This window comes from Delphinus delphis, chromosome 6 (assembly GCF_949987515.2).
Source record: "Delphinus delphis chromosome 6, mDelDel1.2, whole genome shotgun sequence".
Taxonomy (NCBI): domain Eukaryota; kingdom Metazoa; phylum Chordata; class Mammalia; order Artiodactyla; family Delphinidae; genus Delphinus; species Delphinus delphis.
The window spans coordinates 75,353,457-75,377,939 of record NC_082688.1 but is presented as its reverse complement, the minus strand read 5'-3'; the positions used below and the strand labels follow the sequence as shown (position 1 = coordinate 75,377,939).

The window sequence follows — 24,483 nt, the reverse complement described above, 5'->3', positions numbered from 1 at the left end:
AGGCTTGGGGTGAAGTTACAGCGTACTGAACTGTGTCATTAAAAAAACCCAAATCCATTCGTTCATCAAATATTTGTTGAGCGCCTGCTACCTGCCAAGCACAAACAAAATCATTCACAACCACCAACTCTTCTTTGCTTTCTTGGGGCCCAGAAGTCCTCCCCGTTAAGAACGGAACTATCTTGGTTATCAGCTTACGCTAAATTTACCGACCGCGCCATTGAGCAAAGGGACAGAGAAAGTACGCCCCGAACCCCGCCTTGCGCAGACCTCGTGCGTTTACGTATAATCGCATCTCGAAAACACCAAGGCGTACCTACGGTGTCCCACGAGGAAATGGTAGTGCAGCAACAGCGACTTGTTCCGCCCGCGTGAAAGATGGCGCTTCGCGCGTCAGCCATCCCTGCTGCCCGGTTTCTTCCTTGGGGGGCGGGGCCTAGAGAGAGCAGGGGGTGTGTTTAGGAGGTGTGTGGCTTTGTTTTTCCCGCCCTTTCTCTCCTCCCCTTGCTCTCACAGTATTCGCTGAGGGTGAATGAGGAAAGAACTGATAAAATTTACCAGGAGAAGAGCACAAGGCGGGAAACGACCACGGCGTGAAGCGGGTTCGCGGACGCAACGCGCGCGGGGGCGGGGCCAGGGCCGCGGGGGCGGGACTGCGGTTGCGGTTCTATGCCCGCGGCGGCGGCGGCGGCGGCGGAGGCGGTGGAGGCGCAGGCGGTGGCGCGTAGGTGAGTGAGAAGCCGGCGTGTAGGTGGCTGTTTGGGCTCCGGGTACCTGGACCGCGCGGGGGCGGCGGCGGAGGCTCTCGCCAAGGCTCTGCTCGGCTGGTCCTCTCTTTGCCGCTCTCTTCCCTGATCGAAAGCCGGCATCGGAAATTTCAGCCCGGCGACCAGTGGAGTTGCCTTCATCCGGGCTTTCTGGCAGTGGCGGCGCAGAGGCAGGGGGATAGGGGTCGGTCCGTTTTTCCGCCCACAGTCCCCGAGCTGGCTCCTTCTCGGGGTCCCGGCGTGACACTCAGAAGGACCCGTCGGACCCCCTGTGCCGCGGGCTCAAGGGAAAGGAGCCTCGGGCACCGAGAGGCCTGGCCCGGGGAAAACCAGAGGGCGGGCAGCGCGCGGCTGCTCCGTACCAAGTCGGGGTCCGAGAGGGGATGAAGCGGCGTGGCGTGGGGTAATACTACTAGTCTACAGAAGTTGAAGTTTCTAAGGATTGCTGTTGTCTTGTAAATTTGGGCAGCAATTCTAGACTGTCTTTTGCTCCCGTTCTGTGGTTCATGACCTGCTTACTTCACTTCTCCGAGGATACACAGACTTACTTAAAAGAATTGACCATTATGACTTGGGCATCACTTGACTGATGGTATCGGTTGCAAAAAGAAGTGCACTGATTACGCGTCTGCTGTGACCATTCAGGGTCTGACTGGCCCCAGTGAACTCCACCAGGCTTCTGTATTCAGGAGACCGGGAGGTCATGCACTTGCCCGAGAGACATGGCCCTTTCAGAAACAATGAAGTTTGTTAGGCTCTCGTTAAAACAGTCTGGTTGTGGCCAGTGGATAAATTTCAATTCAAACTGTTCTCATCTCTCTTGTGATTCAGAGCAAGGGGACACAATACATCTGGCACTTTAATTTGTACAAAGAGATTGGAAAATACTGTTAGATACGATCTTAGACATTGGAAAACTTTTAACATAAAGGGAACATCACAGAAGCAAGAATACAATATATGGGGAATTAATAATATGGAGTCAGAATACTTGAAGTATGATGGTGTTATGTGACACAGACACTGTTGCCAGCACCTTGGCAGTCTAGGAAAGCCCTGAATCAGTTGGAAACTACCTCATGATGCCTGTTCTCTTTACACATATGAAACAAAAACAAGAGAAGTGATAGACCACATTGCAGATTGTGCACTATGCCAGGACTAACCTGCTCCAAGGAAACAGTTACATGGGGGCTAAAGTGTTTTTTCCCCACCTTTTAAAGTTGATAAAATAGTGTCTTTCTTTGGCCCTGTTAGCAGTTCAGAATTTACTTTCAGAGAGAGAGAAAACCAGAGGAGACGCCTATCTTTCAAGCCTGCCCTTGGGCTCTATTTTAATTAAGGAATTCTAAGGAGTAGTAGGTTAGCCTGCCTGTTTGAGAAACTGGAGCTGTGAGAGATGGCCTGATAGTGATATGATGAACTTAACCTCTGAGTCTTGAAGTGTTGCGAACTATCTGGTGTTACAAGCAGATCACTGTTAATAGTTGGTCTGGGCAGCTCCTGTTTTGGAAGGTGGGCTGGTTTAGGATCCTGCTTCTCTTAGAGCTGGGAGAAAATAAACAGAAAACATGGTTACAAGAAGTGTGGGCCTTATGATGGTTGAATTCTGATTTGCAACAGCAGTGGACCAACCAACTTTCTAAATATCAATCAGAGAAGAGATGGCTGATTTTTAGCAAAGGTTTAAGAAAAAGCAAAACTTCAAAACTACCCCTGTGCTAACAGTTTTAACAGATGATAATTAGTATAATCTTTACATCTGCATATGTTGGATGATTTTCAGCAAGTATATTGGGTACATCCTCATGAACCCTGTTTTTTGTTTACAGGAGTGTGGCAAGCCACTGTGTCACCCAATTTGAATCCTGGCTTCCCTCAAACACTTACGGCTTTTGTTTGATAACTGTCTGGTGTAGCCAGCACTGCATGTAAATAAGATATATAGATAAAAGACTCTTGGTTTTGAACTGATTTTTTTGAGCCATGTCTGTATGTATGGATTGTCTTTACCAAAGATGATGACTCTAAGTGTTAGTAGACTCATTTTACTACTCTCCTAAGTGTACTCCTCTGTGACTTTTGGCAGGATTTAAAGCTAAACAATTCAACATAGCCTTTGTCCCTTATTCTCTTTCTAATGATACTAGCAATGAGATTGAATGTAATTAGTGGTCTATAATAGTTGAGTTTTCACAATCAGGTAAAAAGTTGTCCCATAATCTAACCATATTTGCTCCAGGGCTCAATTCCATTTAAGGAAGTGTTTTTATTTTCAACATAATGATGAAATGTTTGAGTAGCAGTATTGCCTTTATGATTATTCACCTTTTTTATCCAAAAAGGAAGAACAAAAGAAGAATATGTTACCATATAATTTTATAGCTCTGTGTTTACTTAATTCGTCTCCTTGGCCTCCAGTTTGCTATTGTTAACTATCATAACATCATTACGGTTTCAATTCAGATTATATTCCTATATTCTGTCATTATAAACTGACTGTTTAAATTGTATCCATAACAGTGGATATTTTAAACAAACTATACAACTTATACCCAGTATAGTCTCTTAAATCTATTAAATTGATATAACACATTAAAAAAGTGAATATTTCCTAAGTGAATTTCTAAAATAAAAAATACACAAGAACTGTTCTTGTGTTAAGCCATTTCTGCACATATCCACATACCTACTGTAAAGCGTTTTGCCAAGCACTGTATAACTGTTCTTGACATCATGATAAAAGTGCTCATACAGTACTCTAAAATTAGAGTCGTTTTTTGTTGGGTTTTTTTTTTTTTTGCTTTTCATCAGTCTCTGAACTCTCCTGACAAGATGTAGATCAAATTCTTTATTTTAAGTAAAATGGTTTACTTTGACATGAATTTAGTTACAGATAAAATGTTAATTCCCAAAGCAAGCATACAGGCAAAGATAGATATATCATAGTTCACCTATTATTAACTACTATCCTTTACCACTATATGACGAATAGATTCCACAATTTTAGACTTGTTTAAATGAAATTGGTATTGAATATGCATAGGTATTCAATTTTAACACTAGGCAGGAATGATTCATTTTACATTAACATCACATTGAATGTACACTTTCAGAGTGATACAATGGGGTGGGTTAAGATATACAAGAGACCTGGATTCCAGCCTGGCTTGGTGACCTTGGGCAGTTCCTCTTCTCTGTTTTCTCAGTAGATTGAAAGGTTGACCGGGCCCATCCAATCATTTAGTTCTCTACATGTTTTAAATAACTAAAGCTTTTTTACCCGTTTAGTATAACTCTCTTTGCAATGATAAAAGGCTACGCTGCTGTCTTGAATAGCATATTAAATGTATTTATCTGTCATTTTAAACACCAGTATTGGGCTTTACCCAAAGAGCATCATTGAGTGCATTGAGGACTTTTTGCTTATTTTCTCTTATGGTTCTAGATTGTTGTATTCTTGCAAGCTTTTGCCTTTTTTTTTTTTTTTTTCCTTTTCTTAGCAGCTTTTAAGGTTTTCTCCTGTCAGGTGTGGACTGCTGTAGTAAAGTGCCACGAACTGTGTGATGTAAAAATGAGGAAAATGTATTCTCTCTCTGTTCTGAAAGCTAGAAGTCTGAAATAAGGTGTTGGCAAGGGCATGCTCCTCTAAAGTTTCCACGGAAGAATCGTTCTTTGCCTCATCTTAGCTTCTGATAGTTACCAGCGATCCTTCACATTACTTTAATGGCTTGTTGCTGCATCACTCCAGTTTCTGCCTTCGTCTTCACATGGCCCTGTTTTCCCTGTCTGTGTGTCTCCAAATCTTTCTCCTTGTAATGACACCAGCCATTGGATTAGGACCCCATCTTAACGTGATTACACCTATTTCCAAATAAGGTCACATTCACAGATACAGGGGGTTATTAGGACTTGAGCATATATTTTGGGGGGACATAGTTCAGCCCACAAGAAGTGTCATGGTCTCTAGCTGAGCCCTCCCTTTCTCAATTTGTTTCTCTTTAGTTCCTATGGTTTAGGAAACAAATATCCAATCATATTAGAATTGCATATAGGCTGGATATTTAGAAACAGTGAGGATCTGTTCTATGAGCTTTAGTATATAATATTTTATGTTAATGTTCAGAGGCTTTTTTTAAGGCCATTATTATTTTGGATTTCTAAGTGTATGCCCTGAATATAAGTGGCATGTTACTATGTATGGTAGTACATTATCATCATATCGCAAACACTTCATATGCACCTGCCATGCTAGTTTAATGTCTCTTTCGTGTAGGAGACGTGCTTCCAAATCGTTTTGACTGAAGAGGAGAAAACCACATATACGTAAATCATTTGAGGGTTTGGGGTTTTTTTGACCTTAGAATGCCCTTTATTTCTTCGTAAAATTGGTTTACAATGTTGTGTTTCTGCTGTACAGCAAAGTGAACCAGTTATACATATACATATATCCACTCTTTTTTAGATTCTCTTCCCATATAGGTCATTACAGAGTATTGAGTAGAGTTCCCTGTGCTATACAGTAGGTTCTTATTAGTTATCTATTTTATATATAGTAGTGTGTATATGTCAGTCCCAAAATATGCGTTTTTGGTGGATGGCTTAAAATCGCTGAACCTAATCACTCATTTTGTTTGTCATTGTTTAGATAACCTTGGAGCTTTTGGATAATGTGACAGTTGGGATGCAGTGATGTCGACTCTCTGTCCACCACCTTCTCCAGCTGTTGCCAAGACAGAGATTGCTTTAAGTGGTGAATCCCCTTTATTAGCAGCAACCTTTGCTTACTGGGACAATATTCTTGGTCCTAGAGTAAGGCACATCTGGGCTCCAAAGACAGAACAGTTACTTCTAAGCGATGGAGAAATAACTTTTCTTGCCAACCATACCCTCAATGGAGAAATCCTTCGAAATGCAGAGAGTGGGGCGATAGACGTAAAGTTTTTTGTCTTGTCTGAAAAAGGAGTAATTATTGTGTCATTAATCTTCGATGGAAACTGGAATGGGGATAGGAGCACCTATGGACTATCAATTATACTTCCCCAGACGGAGCTGAGTTTCTATCTCCCACTTCACAGAGTGTGTGTGGATAGATTAACACACATTATCCGGAAGGGAAGGATATGGATGCACAAGGTGAGTGGGTTTGGAAGCGTATTAAGCATGCCAACCTAGCTACTGAAAGTTTACCTCCTGATACATTTTTATCTAATTTTTAGAAATTATATGCAATTAAGTTCAAACAGGAGCTGTTATTTGCTTCTACCCTATTAGGTACCGGTAGATCTTAGGCTGATGTCTGTGGTCTTCTAACTCTGCAAAGTAGGAGATGATAGCTTCACATTGTAAATAGAAAGCCAAAGCTTAGAGAAATAAGGAAACATAAGTTTTAGAGTCTGGATTTGTCTTGGGAGCCTTTGACTCTAAAAGCTTTTTGTTTCTGCATTGCATGACCCTGTCTTTCGCTTACCACTGTGTGGGCGTAAGCAGTTCAGAACAATAGTTTCATAAGCCTTTGCCCAAATAACCTTTGGTCCCTTTAATTTCTTTGCCAAGTTCCCAATTTGTAAAATGAAGACGTTGGACCAAGTGGTTTTCAGGAGATATTCCTTTTAATTTTGTAGATTGAGGTAGAGGAAATCATTGTTGTCCCCTAATCTTATAGTTTAATATATAATGATAATTATATTTCCATATACTGTAATTTTGGCAGATGAGAAGAACAAATTTAATTCTCCTTTCTGCTTTGCAGTTTGATACTAACATGGAAGTCCACTAACGCCTTACTGATTTTATAAGGCTTTTACCAAATAGTAAGGAAAAATAGTATCTTTTAAAAGAAGAGTTTTTTTTACTGTGTTTGCAGGCTTGCCTCCTTTCTTCTCACGTGCTTATGAAAATCATTTAAAATCTGGAAGCTGTATAGTCACTAGATTTGTCTGGATCTTATCTAATTTGAAAAGTACAAATCATCAGTTTCCTTTGTGAAACTACACAGATGTTACATTGACTCTTTCTGTCACATTATCTGTTTTTAACTGCAGATAAAAAGGGTGTTTTTATTTTATTTCGTATTGTCTGTGAGAGCATGGATTTGTTGGGTTAATCCCCCCCCCCTTTTTTTTTTTGCCCTAAAGTGGAACATGTTGTTACCATGAACTAAATTACCCAAGAAGATGTCTGCCATTTAACTGTATTGTGAAAAATAAACAAGTATCAAAATGTTGTGTTTTTTTTTTATTTTAATGAATTTTCTCTCTCTCAGGAAAGGCAAGAAAATGTCCAGAAGATCATCTTGGAAGGCACAGAGAGAATGGAAGATCAGGTAAGGTGCAGATTGCATATTACAAGACACTGCCAAACCCACTACATATGTCTGTATAAAGCTAAGGGCTGCTTCTGTTAAGGCCTTGAAGACATACTAGTTTGACAGAGTGAGCCTGAGCACGAACAGAATCTTTATGGAGATAAATGGAATAAACTGGATGAAAATTTCCATATCTTAGACCTGAAGAGTTAAATAAGTAAAGGATAATAATAATTGCATCCACAAATTAATATTTTGCTTCCCTTTTTTTCTGTTTGCATGGGATAAGTTTTGGATAACTTGTTCATAGTAAAAATTTAAAATTCTATATGAGTTTTATTTTTTTTTTAAGGTATTCCTTCTCAAACATTTCCGCAGAAGTAGTTGTAACAGGAGAGTGAGTGCCCCTAAAGTATCTGGGGGTACAGACACAGCTCTAAGCATAATATTTCTTTGAAGTCTCGTGTTGTATCTTTAAAACTCATTGTATTCCGTGATATATCTTTTTGCTTTAATATTACAGTTTGCCGGTGATATTCCTCACCTTCTTACCACTTGGGCTTCCAGTGGTATCAAGTCTCCAGGAAAACATGCTGTGTTTATCCCATGGTTTTGAACATCCTTAGGGAGCAGGCACCAGGGTTTGAGAAGCATGATTGCAAGGGTATGGCTTCCCTTATGGAAATTAATTGCAAACATTTCAGCCTAGGGCAGAGGCGTTTGGAAGGCGAATCCCCAAAGGAAAAAGTGTTCTTTGCTTTTACTTTCATTGCTTCTGGCCACCCTCCTTGCTCCTCTGTTAAAACTCCAGTCTAAACAAGCCTTCTCCCTGGTTCTCTTTAGCCTGCCTGAGACAAATGATATTTTAAACAATAACTTTTTCTAAAAGTTTGTCAAAATACAGGAACATGAACAAGGGAAATACAAAACCCTATAAAATGATCTTCTTTACAAAATTGTTAAGTTTGTACTTTTGTAAATAACTTTTACAAAAGTCAGAAGGAGGTAATTATGGGGCAAGTTCTAAGACTTACAAGGAAATGTTTCCCTTTACTCAGAGAAGCCCAGCCTTTGCTTGCTGGTCAGTAAGCAGGGTGCCAAGGAATGGGATGAATTTCACCAACTTCTAGATGTACCTGCTAGTTACGGAGTAACTAGTAGAGTTATCTGAAAATAACGAAATTTAAGACCCAGTAAAATTCTACTTTTTCTGGGATTTTTTTTCAAACCAGAAACCTGTACTTATAAAGTTGACCACTATTAACATTTAGGTTTATTTCTCATTTAAGGGCTTTTCTTGAAAATGTTATCCTATCCCTTCTATGTCAAGAGGAAAGTATACTTGGACAAACTGGAGGTTTTTAAAGGGGAAACGTTTACCTGCTGAAAAGTTCAAGTTAGAGAAGTCCAAGGAGGAAATAACTGGAAGCATTTTCTTTTAGAGCCTCTTCTGTGTTCAGCCGTCTAGGATTTGTCATTGTTGTTAAGCTTCAATGCGCATAGCCATTTGCTTATGATGATAAATGTCTGAGATGCTGTGTATGACATACTATATATGCCTACACCTAAGGGGAGGTATTTTCCCATAACTATCCTTTCTGAAAAGGAGGAGTCACCTGATAATCGAGTTCTTGCAAATCTCATATCATGTGCTTGCAGTGACTTTATTTTGAACAATAAATACTGTTTGAGGAGGATACTTAGTCTAAAACAACTTTAATCAGTGCTAGTTGTAGATGCTTATAGCTGTCATCTGGTAAAATCATTTTACAAGGAAGCAAATTTAACGCAGCTTCAGTTATTAATCTTCTTGAATTGCATGTGTCGATTGTTGTAATTGTAAGCAGACATTTAAAAAATCACTTTGAAAAGCAAAAACAATGAGTGGTTTTATGTTTGTAAGTTACTACAGGGATGGATTTTTTTTTTTTTTAAATAATAAAACCTCCTGTGTGATGCAAGGGGGCCTATTAGGATAAAATTTCCAGAGACAGCATCACATTTAAATTCTGAAGCAACTTATATGATAAGGGGCTCTGAAAACTAGGTTTGGTCACTCAAAAAATGGACTGACTGCAAGGATGACAGAGGTTCTAATTTGAATATGCATGTAAAGAGTTTGAATATAATCATTTCATAAAACGTGAATGAGGGGTAAAGTTTTATTGTTAGATCTTAAATAATAGGTGATTTTAAAACATGCGTAGCTAAAGATTGATAGACATATGACAATTTCATCTGCCTCTAAAAGTTTACATATTCAGGATGGGCAAAACATTTTGGGGGAGTGGTGGTGGCAGTGAATAAATGAGGGAGCACCCGTATTTGAGACACTTTATGTGTGTGGTGTTCTGTACTGAATTTTCAACTTCATTCTAGAAACTGCAGGTTTTAAAATTACATCTTTGAGATGTAATAAGTAGTAGCATTACCTTGAAAGAACACTGAAGGAAATTTGTCTGCCTTATTGATTCTTAAAAATATATGTTATGACTTTGATTTGCATTTGGGTAGATTATACCTTATTATGAATGTAGAGATTGAGGGGTTTTTTTTAGATTTTTTTTTTTTTGATGTGGACCAATTTTAAAGTCTTTATTGAATTTGTTACAACACTGCTTCTGTTTTATGTTTTGGTTTTTTGGCCGCGAGGCATGTGGGATCCTCGCTCCGTGACCAGGGATCGAACCTGCACCCCCTGCATTGGAAGGCGAAATCCCAACCACTGGACCACCATGGAAGTCCTGAGATTGAGTATTGATTCACACTTTACTACTGAGTTATCTGCTGAGGATTTCAAAGCCTTTTTATGCTTGGCTTTCCTTATTTTTAATATAAAATGCATCAGTGACCTTTGATTAACAAAAGTTCTTATATCTCAAAATTTCAAAGGAGAACCTTTCTAAATTTGGTGTGGTGATTTAATTATTTTGTGTAAATGATAAACCAATGATTCCATTCTGACTAAAGAAAATTATTCCTGGGATTTCCCTGGCGATTCAGTGGTTAAGACTCCATGCTCCCACAACATTGCAAAACAACTGTAGCCCCAATAAAAAAAAAAAAAAAAAAACTGTATACTTTTAATGAGTAACATATTCTAGGCATACTATGGGATATGGGAAACTTTCCCGTAATAAAGATATTTAATTAACAACAACAAAAAAGTCTTCGTTCTCCCAATGCAGGGGGTATGGGTTCGATCCCTGGTTGGGGAACTAAGATCCCACATGTCGCATGGTGCAGCCAAAAAAAAAGAGAAAAAAAGAAAATTATTCCTGGAAGAATGAAAAGGAGTTTTAAACAGCATGTAAATCCTTTAGAAATAGAAATATTTTGGAGTAGTAGACTTGTTTGGGGCTGTTTGAACAAGTTATCAAGTATTTCTATCAAAGGGTGTTATTCTTTGCTTTCAGTTTTTTATTGCCCACTTTATCCTATATTGTGTGATTTTTCTTCACGTCATTTTACTTTTTTATGCAGGGTCAGAGTATTATTCCAATGCTTACTGGAGAGGTAATTCCTGTCATGGAACTGCTCTCATCTATGAAATCCCACAGTGTCCCTGAAGAAATAGATGTAAGTTCTCACTTGTAACGTTAAATAGGATATTACTATGATGTGTATTAGTAATATTCTAATTTTAGTAATATACATTTTTTTGTCATATATACTGTTCATATGAATTATTAGCCACTTTAACAAACACACTTAAAATCCCGAATTTTATGGCCAGAGGCTTTTTGGTCGGTAATGGTAATATGATAAAATTAAATTCATGAAGTTAATTTCTCCACTTTTGCATTTCCTAAGCGGGAGAATTTCAGACCTTAGAGAATCAGTCAGTATTTAATGCAGTACTTTTTGTAACAAAGCAGTGTGCGAATCACTGGCAGTTAATGGAAGTTCACTCACCTTCACTAATCTGATTTCCTTAATCATTCATTTGTTGAGGACATTAGAAATTACACACTATGCATGTATAGAGAAATCTTTAGGGAACTATTTTTGTTGCTCCCTGACTTGGTAATTAAGATGTGTCTCCTGATTGTGACAGCTCAGAAGAGGAAATTGTTCTTGTAAACATTGTTGCTTAAGCTGTCTGACCAGCTTTCACATCATTTGTTCTGCAAGTTTATAGTGATGCATGCAGATTGTTTTATGGGGATTTGTGATGCTCAGAAATGAGGGCAGTGTGTTATATTGAGCCTAGACTTCAGAAAACTTGTCTATTAAAAGTGTTATTTCAGCGTTTTGTTACAGCCAGAATAAATTTTTTTTTTTTTGGTTCATTTTAGATAGCTGATACAGTTCTCAATGATGATGATATTGGTGACAGTTGTCATGAAGGCTTTCTTCTCAAGTAAGAATTTTGTTTCTTTTTGTAAAAGCTGGGTGAAGCAGATGCACATCTTACGCTCACCTGTGACAAAATTGGGAAGGAAGAAAATAATAACAGAATGCCTACCTTCATTATTCTAGGGTCAAAAATGCGTATTTGAACTATTGCTTAGTTTTGTGTTACTTCTTTACTTATCACATGCCTATGATATATTTGATGTTACTGTATTTAATATTTAAAGAAGTTGAATTTCCGTAGTACTCAGGCAAGAATTCTTGGACCCTTGTTTGGTTCCGGTTTCTTGTTTTTCTTCTCATTAGAGCTGAAACTAAGAATCCTTTCGAATTAAGTTGCATTGTGGATAGACTTATTTCGGCCTAGAAAAGAAAATTATTCATATTTGTACTGATCCTTTCCATTTTACAACAGATTTCAGTGCTTAAAAGTGTGAGCTCTAAAACCAGACTTCCTGGCTTACTGCTGTGTAACCCTGGGCAAGCCACCTGAACTCTGTTCCTCCATTACCTCATTTATAAAATGGGAATATTAGTAGTACCTACTTCATAGGATTGTTGTAAGCCTTGAGTGAGATAAATCATATTAAGCATTTAAAACAGTGCATGGCACATATAAGCACATAATAATAGCTAATAGCTTACATTTTCTATTTATATTTCTTCTAAGAAAATGATAATAACAATAATAATAGCCAGTATTTATTGAGTGCCTATGTGCTAAGTCCCTTAACTGAGTACTGCGTCTACATGTATAATCTCATCTCCTACTTGAGTGTTTCTTTACAATTACAGATTATCACAAAATTTTATTTTAAAAAATAAGGAGTGAAAGGATAAAGTGTTTGCTTTTATGTCTACAGTCTTCTCCTTTAGGTTCATGATGGAGTCTTAGAGGTGTGAGTTTGTTTAATCTCCAGGCCTTACATGGCTTGAATCAGGAGCTCTTTAGTCCTGATTCTGATCAGTGTCAGCCATTCATGTTATTTTTAATCCCATTTGACTTTAAATTAACCACTTAACCTCTCTACACCTCAGTTTCTTCCACGATAAAATGGTAATATTTTACTAACTGCATTGTTTTAAGGTTCAAATAGAATCTGTGAGAGGCATGTGGTGGAAAATGCAAAGTACTATAGAAATAAAAGGTGACATTATAATCAGAGTTTTGGTGTTCATCATGTAAAGCTATTCAGAGTTATTTGAAGCTCACTTTATTTTTTTTTTTTTAGTTTGTGAAATTGTTTTACAGTCAGTGTCTTTAATCTTTTTTTTTTTTTTTTTTTCAATTTATAGTGCCATCAGCTCCCACTTGCAGACGTGTGGCTGTTCTGTCGTAGTAGGTAGCAGTGCGGAGAAAGTAAATAAGGTAATTTATTTTATAAACCAGCAAACGATCTGACTTTTTAAAACTGCTAACATATTATGGATTGTAATTTAAAGGTTAGGTTGCCATCAAGATGATCTAATAGTATAAGGAGGCAATATAATCTGACCAAATTACTGTGACACCCTGTGGCAAAAATGAGTTTAAAGTAAACTGTTTGAATAGGAAGTCATTTATCAGTTTCATTGTGGTAATTCATAAATACTTGTCTCAGTACTGTATAAATGGTTTTGAGAATATTTTAAGGTCAGATGTTTTTAAAAATATTTGTCTTCTATTTCCTAATGTTATCTTTAATAAATGTGAAGATAGCCATGTACTTTTGGTACTAATTACAAAGAAATGGTATCTGATCATTCATCTTGATTTCACTATCTTGCTTTTCCCCCTAAATCTATTCCTTTTAGGGACCTATTGCTATTAAGTGATCGATGGAGGTTATATCTTATTCAGTAACATTTGTGACCATTTGTTTTAGTGCTATATGAGTTAATAAATAATTAATGAACAGTTACCTTTCCAAGCATTAGGTAATAAACTAAGGAATTTTGTACTTTTCTTCACTGATGATTAATTAGAGAGAGAAAAGTGCACATATCTATCAATTTAAGCAAACCTAATTTTTCTAAGTTTTACACAGGAAATATATTAGGAATGATTATTTGCTTGACAAATATATTTATAATTTTTTTCTGTAATATAATAAGCTACCCTGTATAATTACTTGACCCTTGATTTACCAAAATTATATTTCTGGTACAACCATTTATGACAGGTTAGCTTACCTCTGTTATTATATTGCATCTAGTGACTTATTATTATTTCTGTTACCCAAGGAAGGTAGCTTTCAATTTGTGTCCTCCAAAGCCTTCAGGTTCCACAGGGCCTTCCCAGTTGCTTCTTGGAGGGAGAAAGCCTCTATGGTTGGGGCTCTGTTTTTCAAACATTTTTCTCATCCCACATCCTCTTCTAGCTTAATAACTTCTCTTTTATCTTTTCTCTTTTTAATTTAAGAAAAGGTTGCCATCACTAGTTTGAAAACCACTGTTCTAATATAAAAACTCTGAATATAGTCTGAATTCCAAGGTAGTTAGATGGCTTTTTATTTTTCCTAATAGAACTATGATCAAATCCTGTTAGAATGACAGGTTTCTAATCCCCAACCAATGGCTTGCTTGTTTTAAATTAAATTTGAAAGAATTAATTCTCATTCTGTTGAAGGAGTTAGACACTTAGATATTCATTGTAATGGGATTTTACATATAGAACTATTAACAGAAGCCATAATTCTCCTTGATTTAACTGCATTTAGTTTTCTCGTCCAAACGGTTTACTTGTTTGAAATACACTTGTTGCTGGGTGGAGATACAATCAATAATTATATTAGGTCATTATTTCCTAATATAAGATTAGGAATAAGGGTTCCATGGTCAAGTAAGTTTGAAAAAGTCTGCATATTGTTTCAGTCACCTGGAGAGTCACAATATGTATTCAAATGTTAAAGGTTTTGAGATACCATACAATAAATTTACTAACATTTCCCAAACTTACTTGACCACAGAATACCTATTTTAAGCAACAAGTGTGATATCCCATAGACTATTCCAGGTGACTGTGGAATACTTATTTCTCAGAATAGATTTTATTGACAATAACAATTGAAATTTCTATTCAGATCTCTTTCATAAGCAAACCAGTGACCTTTTTACTTCATATTTTAATGCTAAAATATTTTCACTTACAGATAGTAAGAACATTATGCCTTTTTCTGACTCCAGCAGAGAGAAAATGCTCCAGATTATGTGAAGCAGAATCATCATTTAAATACGAGTCAGGGCTCTTTGTACAAGGCCTACTAAAGGTATAGTTTCCATTTATCACGGGTGAACCCAATTTTTTGTTTTGTTTTGTTTTGTTTTTGCGGTACGCGGGCCTCTCACTGTTGTGGCCTCTCCCGTTGCGGAGCAACAGTCTCCGGACGCGCAGGCTCAGCGGCCATGGCTCACGGGCCTAGCCGCTCCGCGGCATGTGGGATCTTCCCGGACCGGGGCACGAACCCGTGTCCCCTGCATCGGCAGGCGAACTCTCAACCACTGCGCCACCAGGGAAGCCCGAACCCAATTTTTTTAAATCATTTTTGAGAATCTTTATACATATATTTTGAACATTAGCATTTAATGTGTCTCATGTTTATATGCCAAGGAGCTGACTTCCTTTACACAGGTCTGAACATGGAGTATATGTCATATGAATTTATAGTTAGTATCTGTGAAACATCACAGAATAGCTTTCTTTGTGTTTCTCTCTGGTTTCCTGTAGCTGCCTGTCTGGCCTCAGGATTTTTTTTTTTTAATATGTGCTTGAATCAGGTTCCATAACTAAATGGGAACATTTCATTTTTTACTGAACGGATTTGAATTTTTGTGTTACCATTTTATGTTTAAGGTACCATATTCATTTATTGAAAAAAATGTTAAGCTGCTTCCTATCTTGAAACAGTGTACAGGACTCAAGCAATTCCTGGATGTATGTAGGGGTGTGTGTGTGTATACACACACATATATGCAAAAGAAAAAATTATATTTTTCCTTTATTTACTTGAGTCTGCTCTTCAAGGAGCAAAACAGATAAATTAGCAATTATTTTCAATAATTATGGGGAATTGTTCTTCACTTTATTGAATCTGTTATTGATGTTTCAATTATAGTCAAAGGTGCGAAGAAGTAGATTTCCTAATGGCTATGTGAGTCTCTCAGAGTGAATGCTTTCTTGAGGATATAGGCATAGTAAAATGAAAGAAAAAAATCCTAAAAATTGTTGCAAATAAAAATTATTTTCAGCTTTTACATTTTCAATAATGTGCGTGCTCTGAGCCGAGAATAATAGTGTTGTTTAAATACAGAAACTACTTAAAGGGAACTCATTTTTGATTTGAATTGTACAAATCTGAAAATTAGAACTTCTCCTATCAAAGGCATAATAAGGTACTTAGTACTTTTATTTCCTCAGCATCATCTCATTTATTGTATAATTTTATCCCTAAAAGGGACCTATACCAAATGCATAGTGGAAAACTTGAAACTATAATTTAATGAAAAAATATTTGTTAAGAGTTTTCCACGCAAGTTTAAATTGTATAGCTTCCCAGAGAATACTTTGACATTATAACAATAGGTACTTGTTATATGGCAGCTGGCTACCCAAGTGACTATACCTGGAAAGAAGTACATTTTTTACTTACTGTAAAAATACATATTCATTGAGACTTAACAGAATATATGGATAATCAAGAAGAATGTAAAAAGTCACTTGTAATCTCATAATCCAATGAATAACCCCTGTTAATATTTGGCATATATCTTTCTGGTCTTTTTTTCTTCTGTTAGTGTTTTTTTCATATCTTCCCCTCCCCCCAAAAAAATTAGATTATACTCCGCATGTTTTAACTTCCTTTTTCACACTGTATTGTGAACATCTTTCAATAGGAACACATAAACATTGGCAACTTAATTTTTAGCAGCTAAACAATAAAACATTTTTATATCACTTCTCTTTTGGATACTTAGGTTGTTTCTGGCGTTTTACTATCTAACCCAGTGCTGTAACACACACATCACTGGAATTTGGCACACAATCATGATTCATTGTCCAGGATAAATTTCTAGAGCTGTATTTGCTAAGTTAAAGCCAGTTGTTTTTTTTTTAATTAAAAGATAGCTCTTCGTACCTTTTGGCGTAAAAGACAGTAAATTTTCTTTTTCTGAGGTTTTATCTTATTCCTTCATCTGGTACATAGCCCTCTGCCTTTTCATCTTGTCTGTCTTTCTGTGAATGTGGTTTTTGTTCCACAGGCTGCAGGACTGTAGTTCTTCTTGCTTCTGCTGTGTACCCTCTGGTGGATGAGGCTATCTAAGAGGCTTGATGGGAAGGACTGGTGGTGGGTAGAGCTGACTGTTGCTCTGGTGGGCAGAACTCAGTAAAACTTTAATCCACCGGACTGCTGAGGGGCTGGGTTCCCTCCCTGTTGGTTGTTTGGCCTGAGGCAACCCAACACTGGAGCCTACCTGGGCTCTTTGGTGGGGCTAATGGCAGACTCTGGGAGGGCTCACGCCAAGGAGTACTTCCCAGAACTTCTGTTCCCAGTGTCCTTGTTCCCACGGTGAGCCACAGCCACCCCCCACCTCTGCAGGAGACCCTCCAACACTAACAGGTAGGTCCGGTTCAGTCTCCCCTGGGGTCACTGCTCCTTACCCCTCGGTCCTGATGTGCACACTACTTTGTGGGTGCCCTCCAAGAGTGCAGTCTCTGTTTCCCCCAGTTCTGTCAAAGTCCTGCAATCAATCCCAGTAGGCTTCAAAGTCTGATTCTCTAGGAATTCCTCCTCCCGTTGCCAGACCCCCAGGTTGGGAAGCCTGACGTGGGGCTCAGAACCTTCACTCCAGTGGGTGGACTTCTGTGGTCTAAGTGTTCTCCGGTCTGTGAGTCACCCACCCAGCAGTTACGGGATTTGATTTTACTGTGATTGCGTCCCTCCTACTGTCACATTGTGGCTTCTCCTTTGTCTTTGGATGTGGGTATCCTTTTTGATGAGTTCCAGTGTCTTCCTGTCGATGATTGTCCAGCAGTTAGTTGTGATTCCGGTGTTGTCGCAAGAGGGAGTGAGAGCACATCCTTCTACTCCGCCATCTTGGTTCCTCTCTCAGTAAATTTTCTTTTCGTTTATAACAGGATTCAACTGGAAGCTTTGTGCTTCCCTTCCGGCAAGTCATGTACGCGCCCTATCCCACCACACACATAGATGTGGACGTCAACACCGTCAAGCAGATGCCACCCTGTCACGAACATATTTATAATCAGCGTAGATACATGAGATCAGAGCTGGCAGCATTCTGGAGAGCCACTTCAGAAGAAGACATGGCTCAGGATACCATCATCTACACGGACGAAAGCTTCACTCCTGATTTGTATGTCGTGCCTTGCTTTTTGATATTGTCATTAAGCAATATTAGGAAACTGTATCTTTTATGAGTAGAAAGAAAACAAACAATTTGTTGCTTAAAAGGAAAGAAACATTACTAGGAGAATTATACTGGAAGAAGTATTTGGTTAATCAAGCGTTTTTTCTTAAATGTCAGCTTTTCTTAATATAATTGTGTTTCCCATAAGATAGGTTAGATTAGTCCTTAAAAATAAGTATTTAAGTATTTATTTAACAAATGTATATTGAGCCCCTAGGCGCAGTACTTGGTGCTAAGGTTAATAGTGGCCAGCCAGACAGCCCCAGCTCCTTACATTGCTTATAGACTAGTGTGTAAGAGTCATAAAAGGCTGATTAACTGAAACTTATTAACTAAAGAGGTAATTCTAAGTCTGTTTTTCCTTGATATATAAATATAAAATATGGCAAAACTGTCAAAATATATTAATAGAGCATTCTTTTACTTTGCATTTTATATTGTGTTATTCATTTCTTACCATAAAGTCTGATCAGTAAATTAACAAGAAAAAAAGTAATGATAATATGTTGAATGTGGACTCAACTAGAAAAAAAAAAGATGATAAATCTGAATTATAAAACACTTAAATGTTGTTCTGAAATCAGGAAAAGAAATTGTAGTATACTATCATGGTTCTCTTTAATCAGTTTAAAATGCCTGGCACATAGAATGTGCTCAATAAATGTTAACTAGTATAATCCAGGTTTGAGTGTATAAGGCAGCAGTAAAATTGGAGCAAGCAACCCTGTCCTGTGTCTTGAAGAAAACTTTTGAGCTGAGGCAACAGACATGTGAAGCACCAATAGTCAGACAGAAGGTGTTGCCCAAAAGCATAGTAAGGAAACACCATGTCCAAGGAATCCCCAGCCTCGTGTGTCTCTAGGTGCAGAAAGATGGCTTCATTAGGACCCAGCTTTTCCCAGCTCTCTGGTGTTCTTGTTGAGTCCTTTGAAAGATGTAGGGGAATTGGTTTAGAAAACAAAACAATAAGAATTTCAGGTCCCGAAGTTTTCACATATAGGTAATTTTGGCACACGTGCCAAAATTCTCAAAATTAATCTGATCCTTCAAGCATTTCTTCTTTCCTAAAGTGTTTGGGGTTTTTTTTTTTCTATTTTTTGGTGGGCTCCTGGAGAGCGCTTTTGGGGGAATTTTTTAACACTTTGCTTCACCTAATTCACATATGACCAATACAAGCAATTTATGAAACAGATATATTCAGAACACTAGACTTAAATAGCTGAATTCTCTCTCCAAAGCCAGAGAAAGGTTGTTGTCAGTGCCCACACTGGCCACCAGTTGGACAGCCAGTAATTGTGAAATGCTGATTTTTCCCCCTTCTGAGTTTCCTTCTTCTGTAGTAGGGAACACCCATCTGCTAAAACTAGGAAATTTTAGGTACTTTCCTATTACCTCTGCGCACACACCTCCCTCCCTGCTACTCCTGTCAGTTATATGATGATCCCTGCTATTTTCAGTCTTTCTTTTCAGCTAAAAATTACTTACCTTAGTAAATGTTATATTACCCTCTGACTTGAGTATAACCTAGCATCCCAGTAAATTCCTTAGGGAAGTAGAAGGCAAGGAAAGGGAAGGAAGAAGAGAAAAGATCAAAGAGGGTTGGGAAAGGGACAGTCTTTTTCAAGAACCTACTATATCCTAGGTTGTGTGGTAGATAAACATTATCTCCACTGTGAATTACAACTTAACTTCTTACTCTGCTCATTGCCAGTGTAGCTAACATTTTCTTAGGTAGCTGGTTCATGTCACTTGCCAGATGATGGGCTTGTGGATACAAACCCAGTGATCAAGACGTTGCAGATAACCATCTGTGTGTGTTCCTTAATCCCACCTGAATGTTTCCCAGCATTCGTCCTCCTACCTTTTTTTCTTCCTAAACTGCTTATTCGAAGTTATTAGTATGTGAAGTTAACCTTTTGTTTTGGTTTTTGGTGGTAGTGGTATGTGTTTATTTTTGTTGCTGTTCTATATTTTTGAGATGGCAGGAATTGGTAATTATATTTATTAATTGCCTAAGGCAATTGGTATTTTTTTATAATGTGTATGATAGATACATACATACCCTTCCTGGGACCGCTTATACTATTTAAGAGAAAATAATTACTTTGTGGCCTGACAAACTCCAGTAATAGACAAATGTATCCTTGAGTTAAAATGAGTATGTATTTTATATTTTCAAATATATATATCTAATTCTTATAAATATGTTTATAATCCCACTTCTAAGAATTTAATTTATTGGCTGGTGTGAGAGGTTGTGGAAATCATTTCAACATTTGTCCTGTTTTCTTCATAGGAATATTTTTCAAGATGTCTTACACAGAGACACTCTAGTAAAAGCCTTCCTGGATCAGGTAAATGTTAAACCTGAGATTGTCAGAGTGAATGGTATGACATGTTTTCTTTTTCAATATATCCCACACTGCCTATAATATAATTTAGAATTAAGTCCTTTTGTAGAGTCTCTGATCTTTCTAAAGTGTCAAAATTATTTTTCTTCTGAATTGTTAGAGGGGAGTAGCCTGTATATTAACAATTAAAGATGCAGCATCCCCCAGTTCAAATAATAAATGTTTTAATTCTAAGCACTAACTTATAACCCAAGGGTGTTTTCTTTTGGTAAGGGGGATATTGTACAAATGTTTATTTGCCTTAATTGAGCAAAAAATGTCTTTAAAACTTATTTACATGATAGCATCTTTATTGTCTCATTCCTTTGAAAAAAGTCTAGATTTTGAAGAAAATTTTAGATTATATGGGTCTTATTTCTTAAGGTAACAGAGATTTGTCATAATTATCTTTCTGGGGATCAGGCCAAGAAATAGTGTCATAGATGTAGCTTTGAAATAACATAATCGTTAGGTTGACTAGGAATTTTGGATCCAGGTCTGTGGTCTGTGACATATTGCAAAGTTCAAGGATAATTCCAAGTCATGTAATTCCATGCTTCCCAAGCAGAAATAAAATCCTTCTACCACTACACATGTACCCCCACCCCCCCAGAATAGAAAAATATGAATATCTCAAAACCATAGTCTAGGACTTTCCTGGTGGCGCAGTGGTAAAGAATTCGCCTGCCAACACAGGGGACATGGGTTCGAGCCCTGGTCCAGGAAGATCCCACATGCCGTGGAGCAACTAAGCCCGTGCGCCACAACTACTGAGCCTGCACTCTAGAGCCCGCGAGCCGCAACTACTGAATCCCGCGCACCTAGAGCCCATGCTCCGCAACAAAGACAAGCCACCACGATGAGAAGCCCGAGCACCGCAACGAAGAGTACCCCCCGCTCACCGCAACTAGAGAAAGCCCGCGCACAGCAACAAAGACCCAACACAGCCAAAAATAAATAAATAAATAAATAAATTTTAAAAACCCCATAGTCTAAGCATGGCTCACCTCTGGTAGCTCCAATTTTATTTGAAGATGTGGGCAGAGAAAACTTAACACAGCTAGAAGTAACTTATATCATGATTTTTAATAATAAATAAAATGAACACGAATATAGTGTAAGGCAGAAGGAAAAATTTGAGTCAATTCTTAAAGATAAACAGAACTGTTAGATCACTCCTAGACCCGTACCTCCACCTCCTCCTGTGTGTCAGGGCGCATCTGTGGAAGTGGTTAGCTGCTCTAACGTGAGTTATCTGCCAGGCACTGTCAGCGCTGAGACAGAAACATGCTGTGTATAAGTAGAACGGGGCAAATTATTTATAAAAACGCTTCATTATCCTGCAGGTCTTTCATTTGAAACCCGGTCTATCTCTCAGGAGTACTTTCCTTGCACAGTTTCTGCTCGTCCTTCACAGAAAAGCCTTGACACTAATAAAATATATAGAAGATGATACGTAAGTCAGACTCCTAAATGGAAGAAAAACCTTCATACGTTGCTTTTGTTTTGTTCCCTTTGGACATTTTCTGTATTATAATTTCTTTTTTATTATTATTTGTAGGCAGAAGGGGAAAAAGCCCTTTAAATCGCTTCGGAACCTGAAGATAGACCTTGATTTAACAGCAGAGGGCGATCTTAACATAATAATGGCTCTAGCTGAGAAAATTAAACCAGGCCTCCATTCCTTTATCTTTGGAAGACCTTTCTATACTAGTGTCCAAGAACGAGATGTTCTAATGACTTTTTAAATGTGTAACTTGTTAATATTGCGTCCCGATCATAATTGCTGGTAAAGTAGCTCCGTGGTATTGGGAGACATGGTTCCCTCGGGTTATGCCCTAGAGTCCTGCTCAGCAAATGATAGTTACACTGCAGTTGTCACAGAAAGCCTGTAAGGGGATGTTAGGTGCAGTTACAATAAATGCACCTTTTCCTAGATGTGCTCTCTTGGGAGACAGACGTATGTTTACAATTATAATAAATATTATTGCTATCTTTTAAAGATATAGGATATAAACTTGACCACAGCTACTGTTTTTTGAAACTTATGATTCATGGTTTACAAGTATCCAAGTGAAATCTGAGTTAGCTTTCACAGATATAATACTAGTTGACTTTCCATCTCTTGGTGTTCCTTGGTTTGGGGGATTACTGTAATACTTCTACAATCAGCTAAAAATTAGAGCATTCAAATCATTTCAGTTCCACAAAAGGAAGTTAGCTTGAACATAGGTTAAGTTTTAGAAGGAAAATATTGATCAAGCAGATGTTTTATTGAAATCAATTGTTCGATCCTACTTTGCAGACTTAGTCCTTGGGATTCAGTCTGTGTAGAAACGTCAGGCAGTATGTATAGTCCCGATTATGGTGAACCACAATCAGGGTGTTTTTCTGTTTGTTTGTTGAGCTCTGTCACAGAAAATGTAGAGAATTGGATTTTATGTTTCAGTAGTTATTGCCAAGTTTTTCAGTTAATTTTCATTATTTTTGAGCCAAATTGAAATGTATACCTCCTGTGCCTTTTGTTTTTCTTGGAAAATATAATCTCTTGGAAGAAGTTCAGATTTCACTAGTCTCTCATTTTTATCTTGTTTTCCTCTTGTATAGTCTTCCTTTGATTTAGTAGTCATTATAACTCTGAGATTATTAAATGCAATAGAGAAATACTAACTAGTAAGATTTTTTTTCAGGAACAAGAATAGTATCTTCTTCCTTAAATTTCTGCCCATGTTTTTGAAGTTGTTGCCACGTCTCTTTGCCTGCATCGTAGGAGGACTAGCAGGAGAAACGTTACTGACATGCTATTTTACTAGGTGCTACTTTGGCAGAACTAAGTGGTCAATTTCTTTTGTTTCCTTAATGTGCTTGGACCATTTTGCTAGCTATAAAATAACCAATTAACATAATTCTGTGCTAGAACAGTATTGACAAAATAGTATACACAAGCATAAAATATATTTTTATTTAAAACTGTGGAAGTAACTTAAAGAGAAAAAGTATTTATAAGAAAGGGATAAAAGTGATAGAGCCCCTCTGCCCTCGCCCACCAAATTTAACCCAAACCAACATAGGTCCTAATAGCCTTTCACATCACTAATAAAGGTGTAGACATCTCGATTTTTAGACACATACTCAACTAGATTGACAGATGCTCTGGCTCAGTCATGAAAAAATGTACAGATTCCACCTTGTTGAACGCTGTATTCAGTGCTATTTACATGATAGATTATTTAAGTGCTAATTATTTTCTTTTGCTGATTTATTGTACCATTGTATGGGATGCAAGTTGTACAGTGAAATAAGTTATTAAAGCATGTGTGCACATTGTTATATATCTTTTCTCCTAGATGGAGAATTTTGAATAAAAGATCTTTGAAATTTTGTGTCTTTCAGTTATTTACTTGGAAAAGCAGTGCTATGATATTGAAAGACTGATTGGCTTCCTGCTCTGCTGACAGTCATGTTGTATCTAAACAATTTTTTTAATTGATTTTCTCTTTTGAAAGAAAATATATTTAAAGGTTCTGTGTGATGCTGGAATTATATGTGGTTTGATTGTTTTGTTTTTTATTTTTTTGTCTGCTTAACTGCCAGGACTGCATTTTGACTTTTTAATTTCTATATTAATATATCAGATATAAGATAATACTTGTGTAAATTCTTTTTTTAAATTATTGTTATAATAATATTAATACAATCTAAGTTGAAGTTATTCCTTCCAGGTCCCCAGTATAGGTGTCCAGTATGAAAGTGAAAGTGTAAGGAATCTAAACCCCTTAATCTGAAAAACAAATAAGATTGACACTTTTACTCCAGGAAAACAAAATTAATTCATAAATGTAATAGTTGAGTTGAAAGGTTTCTCTAGAAGAAGACTGATTCATTGCATTGCTAAGATTCTCAGAGAAGAAACCCAAACTTCATATAATGCTGGAAGTTAAAAATGAGACCTCTATGGTCTATCTCTGTAGTGCTGCAGGTCAAACAGGAAGACAGTGAATGTCACTCTTCTCTAATACTATTTTGGTTTTTACATGGAATTGTACCAATTGATATTTCTTGTGTCATCTGCAGGGTGCAGGTTAAAGTACCAAAAGCAGTTCACCACCCCCACGTGACACACACTATCCACTGGACTTTCTGAATCTATCATCGCAACAACACTATGAGGCAGGTATGTTTAATTCCATTTTACAAATGAGGAGACTAGAGCTTAAGGAAGTATAATACACAGCCTGTGGTCACTCAGTTGGTTAAG

The 24,483-nt window shown here is 37.5% G+C and overlaps 1 protein-coding gene across 1 annotated transcript; it reads left to right on the top strand.

Annotated features, from left to right (window-relative positions):
- The first annotated feature begins 5,418 nt into the window (after nucleotides 1–5,418).
- On the top strand, nucleotides 5,419–23,969 carry C9orf72 (C9orf72-SMCR8 complex subunit). Its single transcript, XM_060014869.1, has 10 exons — nucleotides 5,419–5,903; nucleotides 7,033–7,092; nucleotides 10,558–10,653; nucleotides 11,373–11,437; nucleotides 12,727–12,799; nucleotides 14,562–14,678; nucleotides 17,546–17,781; nucleotides 20,132–20,189; nucleotides 21,572–21,681; nucleotides 21,787–23,969. The coding sequence occupies exons 1-10, from the start codon at nucleotides 5,460–5,462 to the stop codon at nucleotides 21,971–21,973; spliced, it is 1,446 nt and encodes a 481-aa protein (XP_059870852.1). The 5' UTR covers nucleotides 5,419–5,459; the 3' UTR covers nucleotides 21,974–23,969.
- The last annotated feature ends 514 nt before the right edge of the window (nucleotides 23,970–24,483 follow it).

Excerpts from the sequence above, each read along its gene's own strand:
- C9orf72 (XM_060014869.1), top strand. The coding sequence starts at position 5,460 with ATGTCGACTCTCTGTCCACCACCTTCTCCAGCTGTTGCCAAGACAGAG. Across the intron at positions 7,093-10,557 it reads CAGAGAGAATGGAAGATCAG|GGTCAGAGTATTATTCCAAT; the intron begins GTAAGGTGCAGA and ends TTTTTTATGCAG. Across the intron at positions 20,190-21,571 it reads TAAAAGCCTTCCTGGATCAG|GTCTTTCATTTGAAACCCGG; the intron begins GTAAATGTTAAA and ends ATTATCCTGCAG.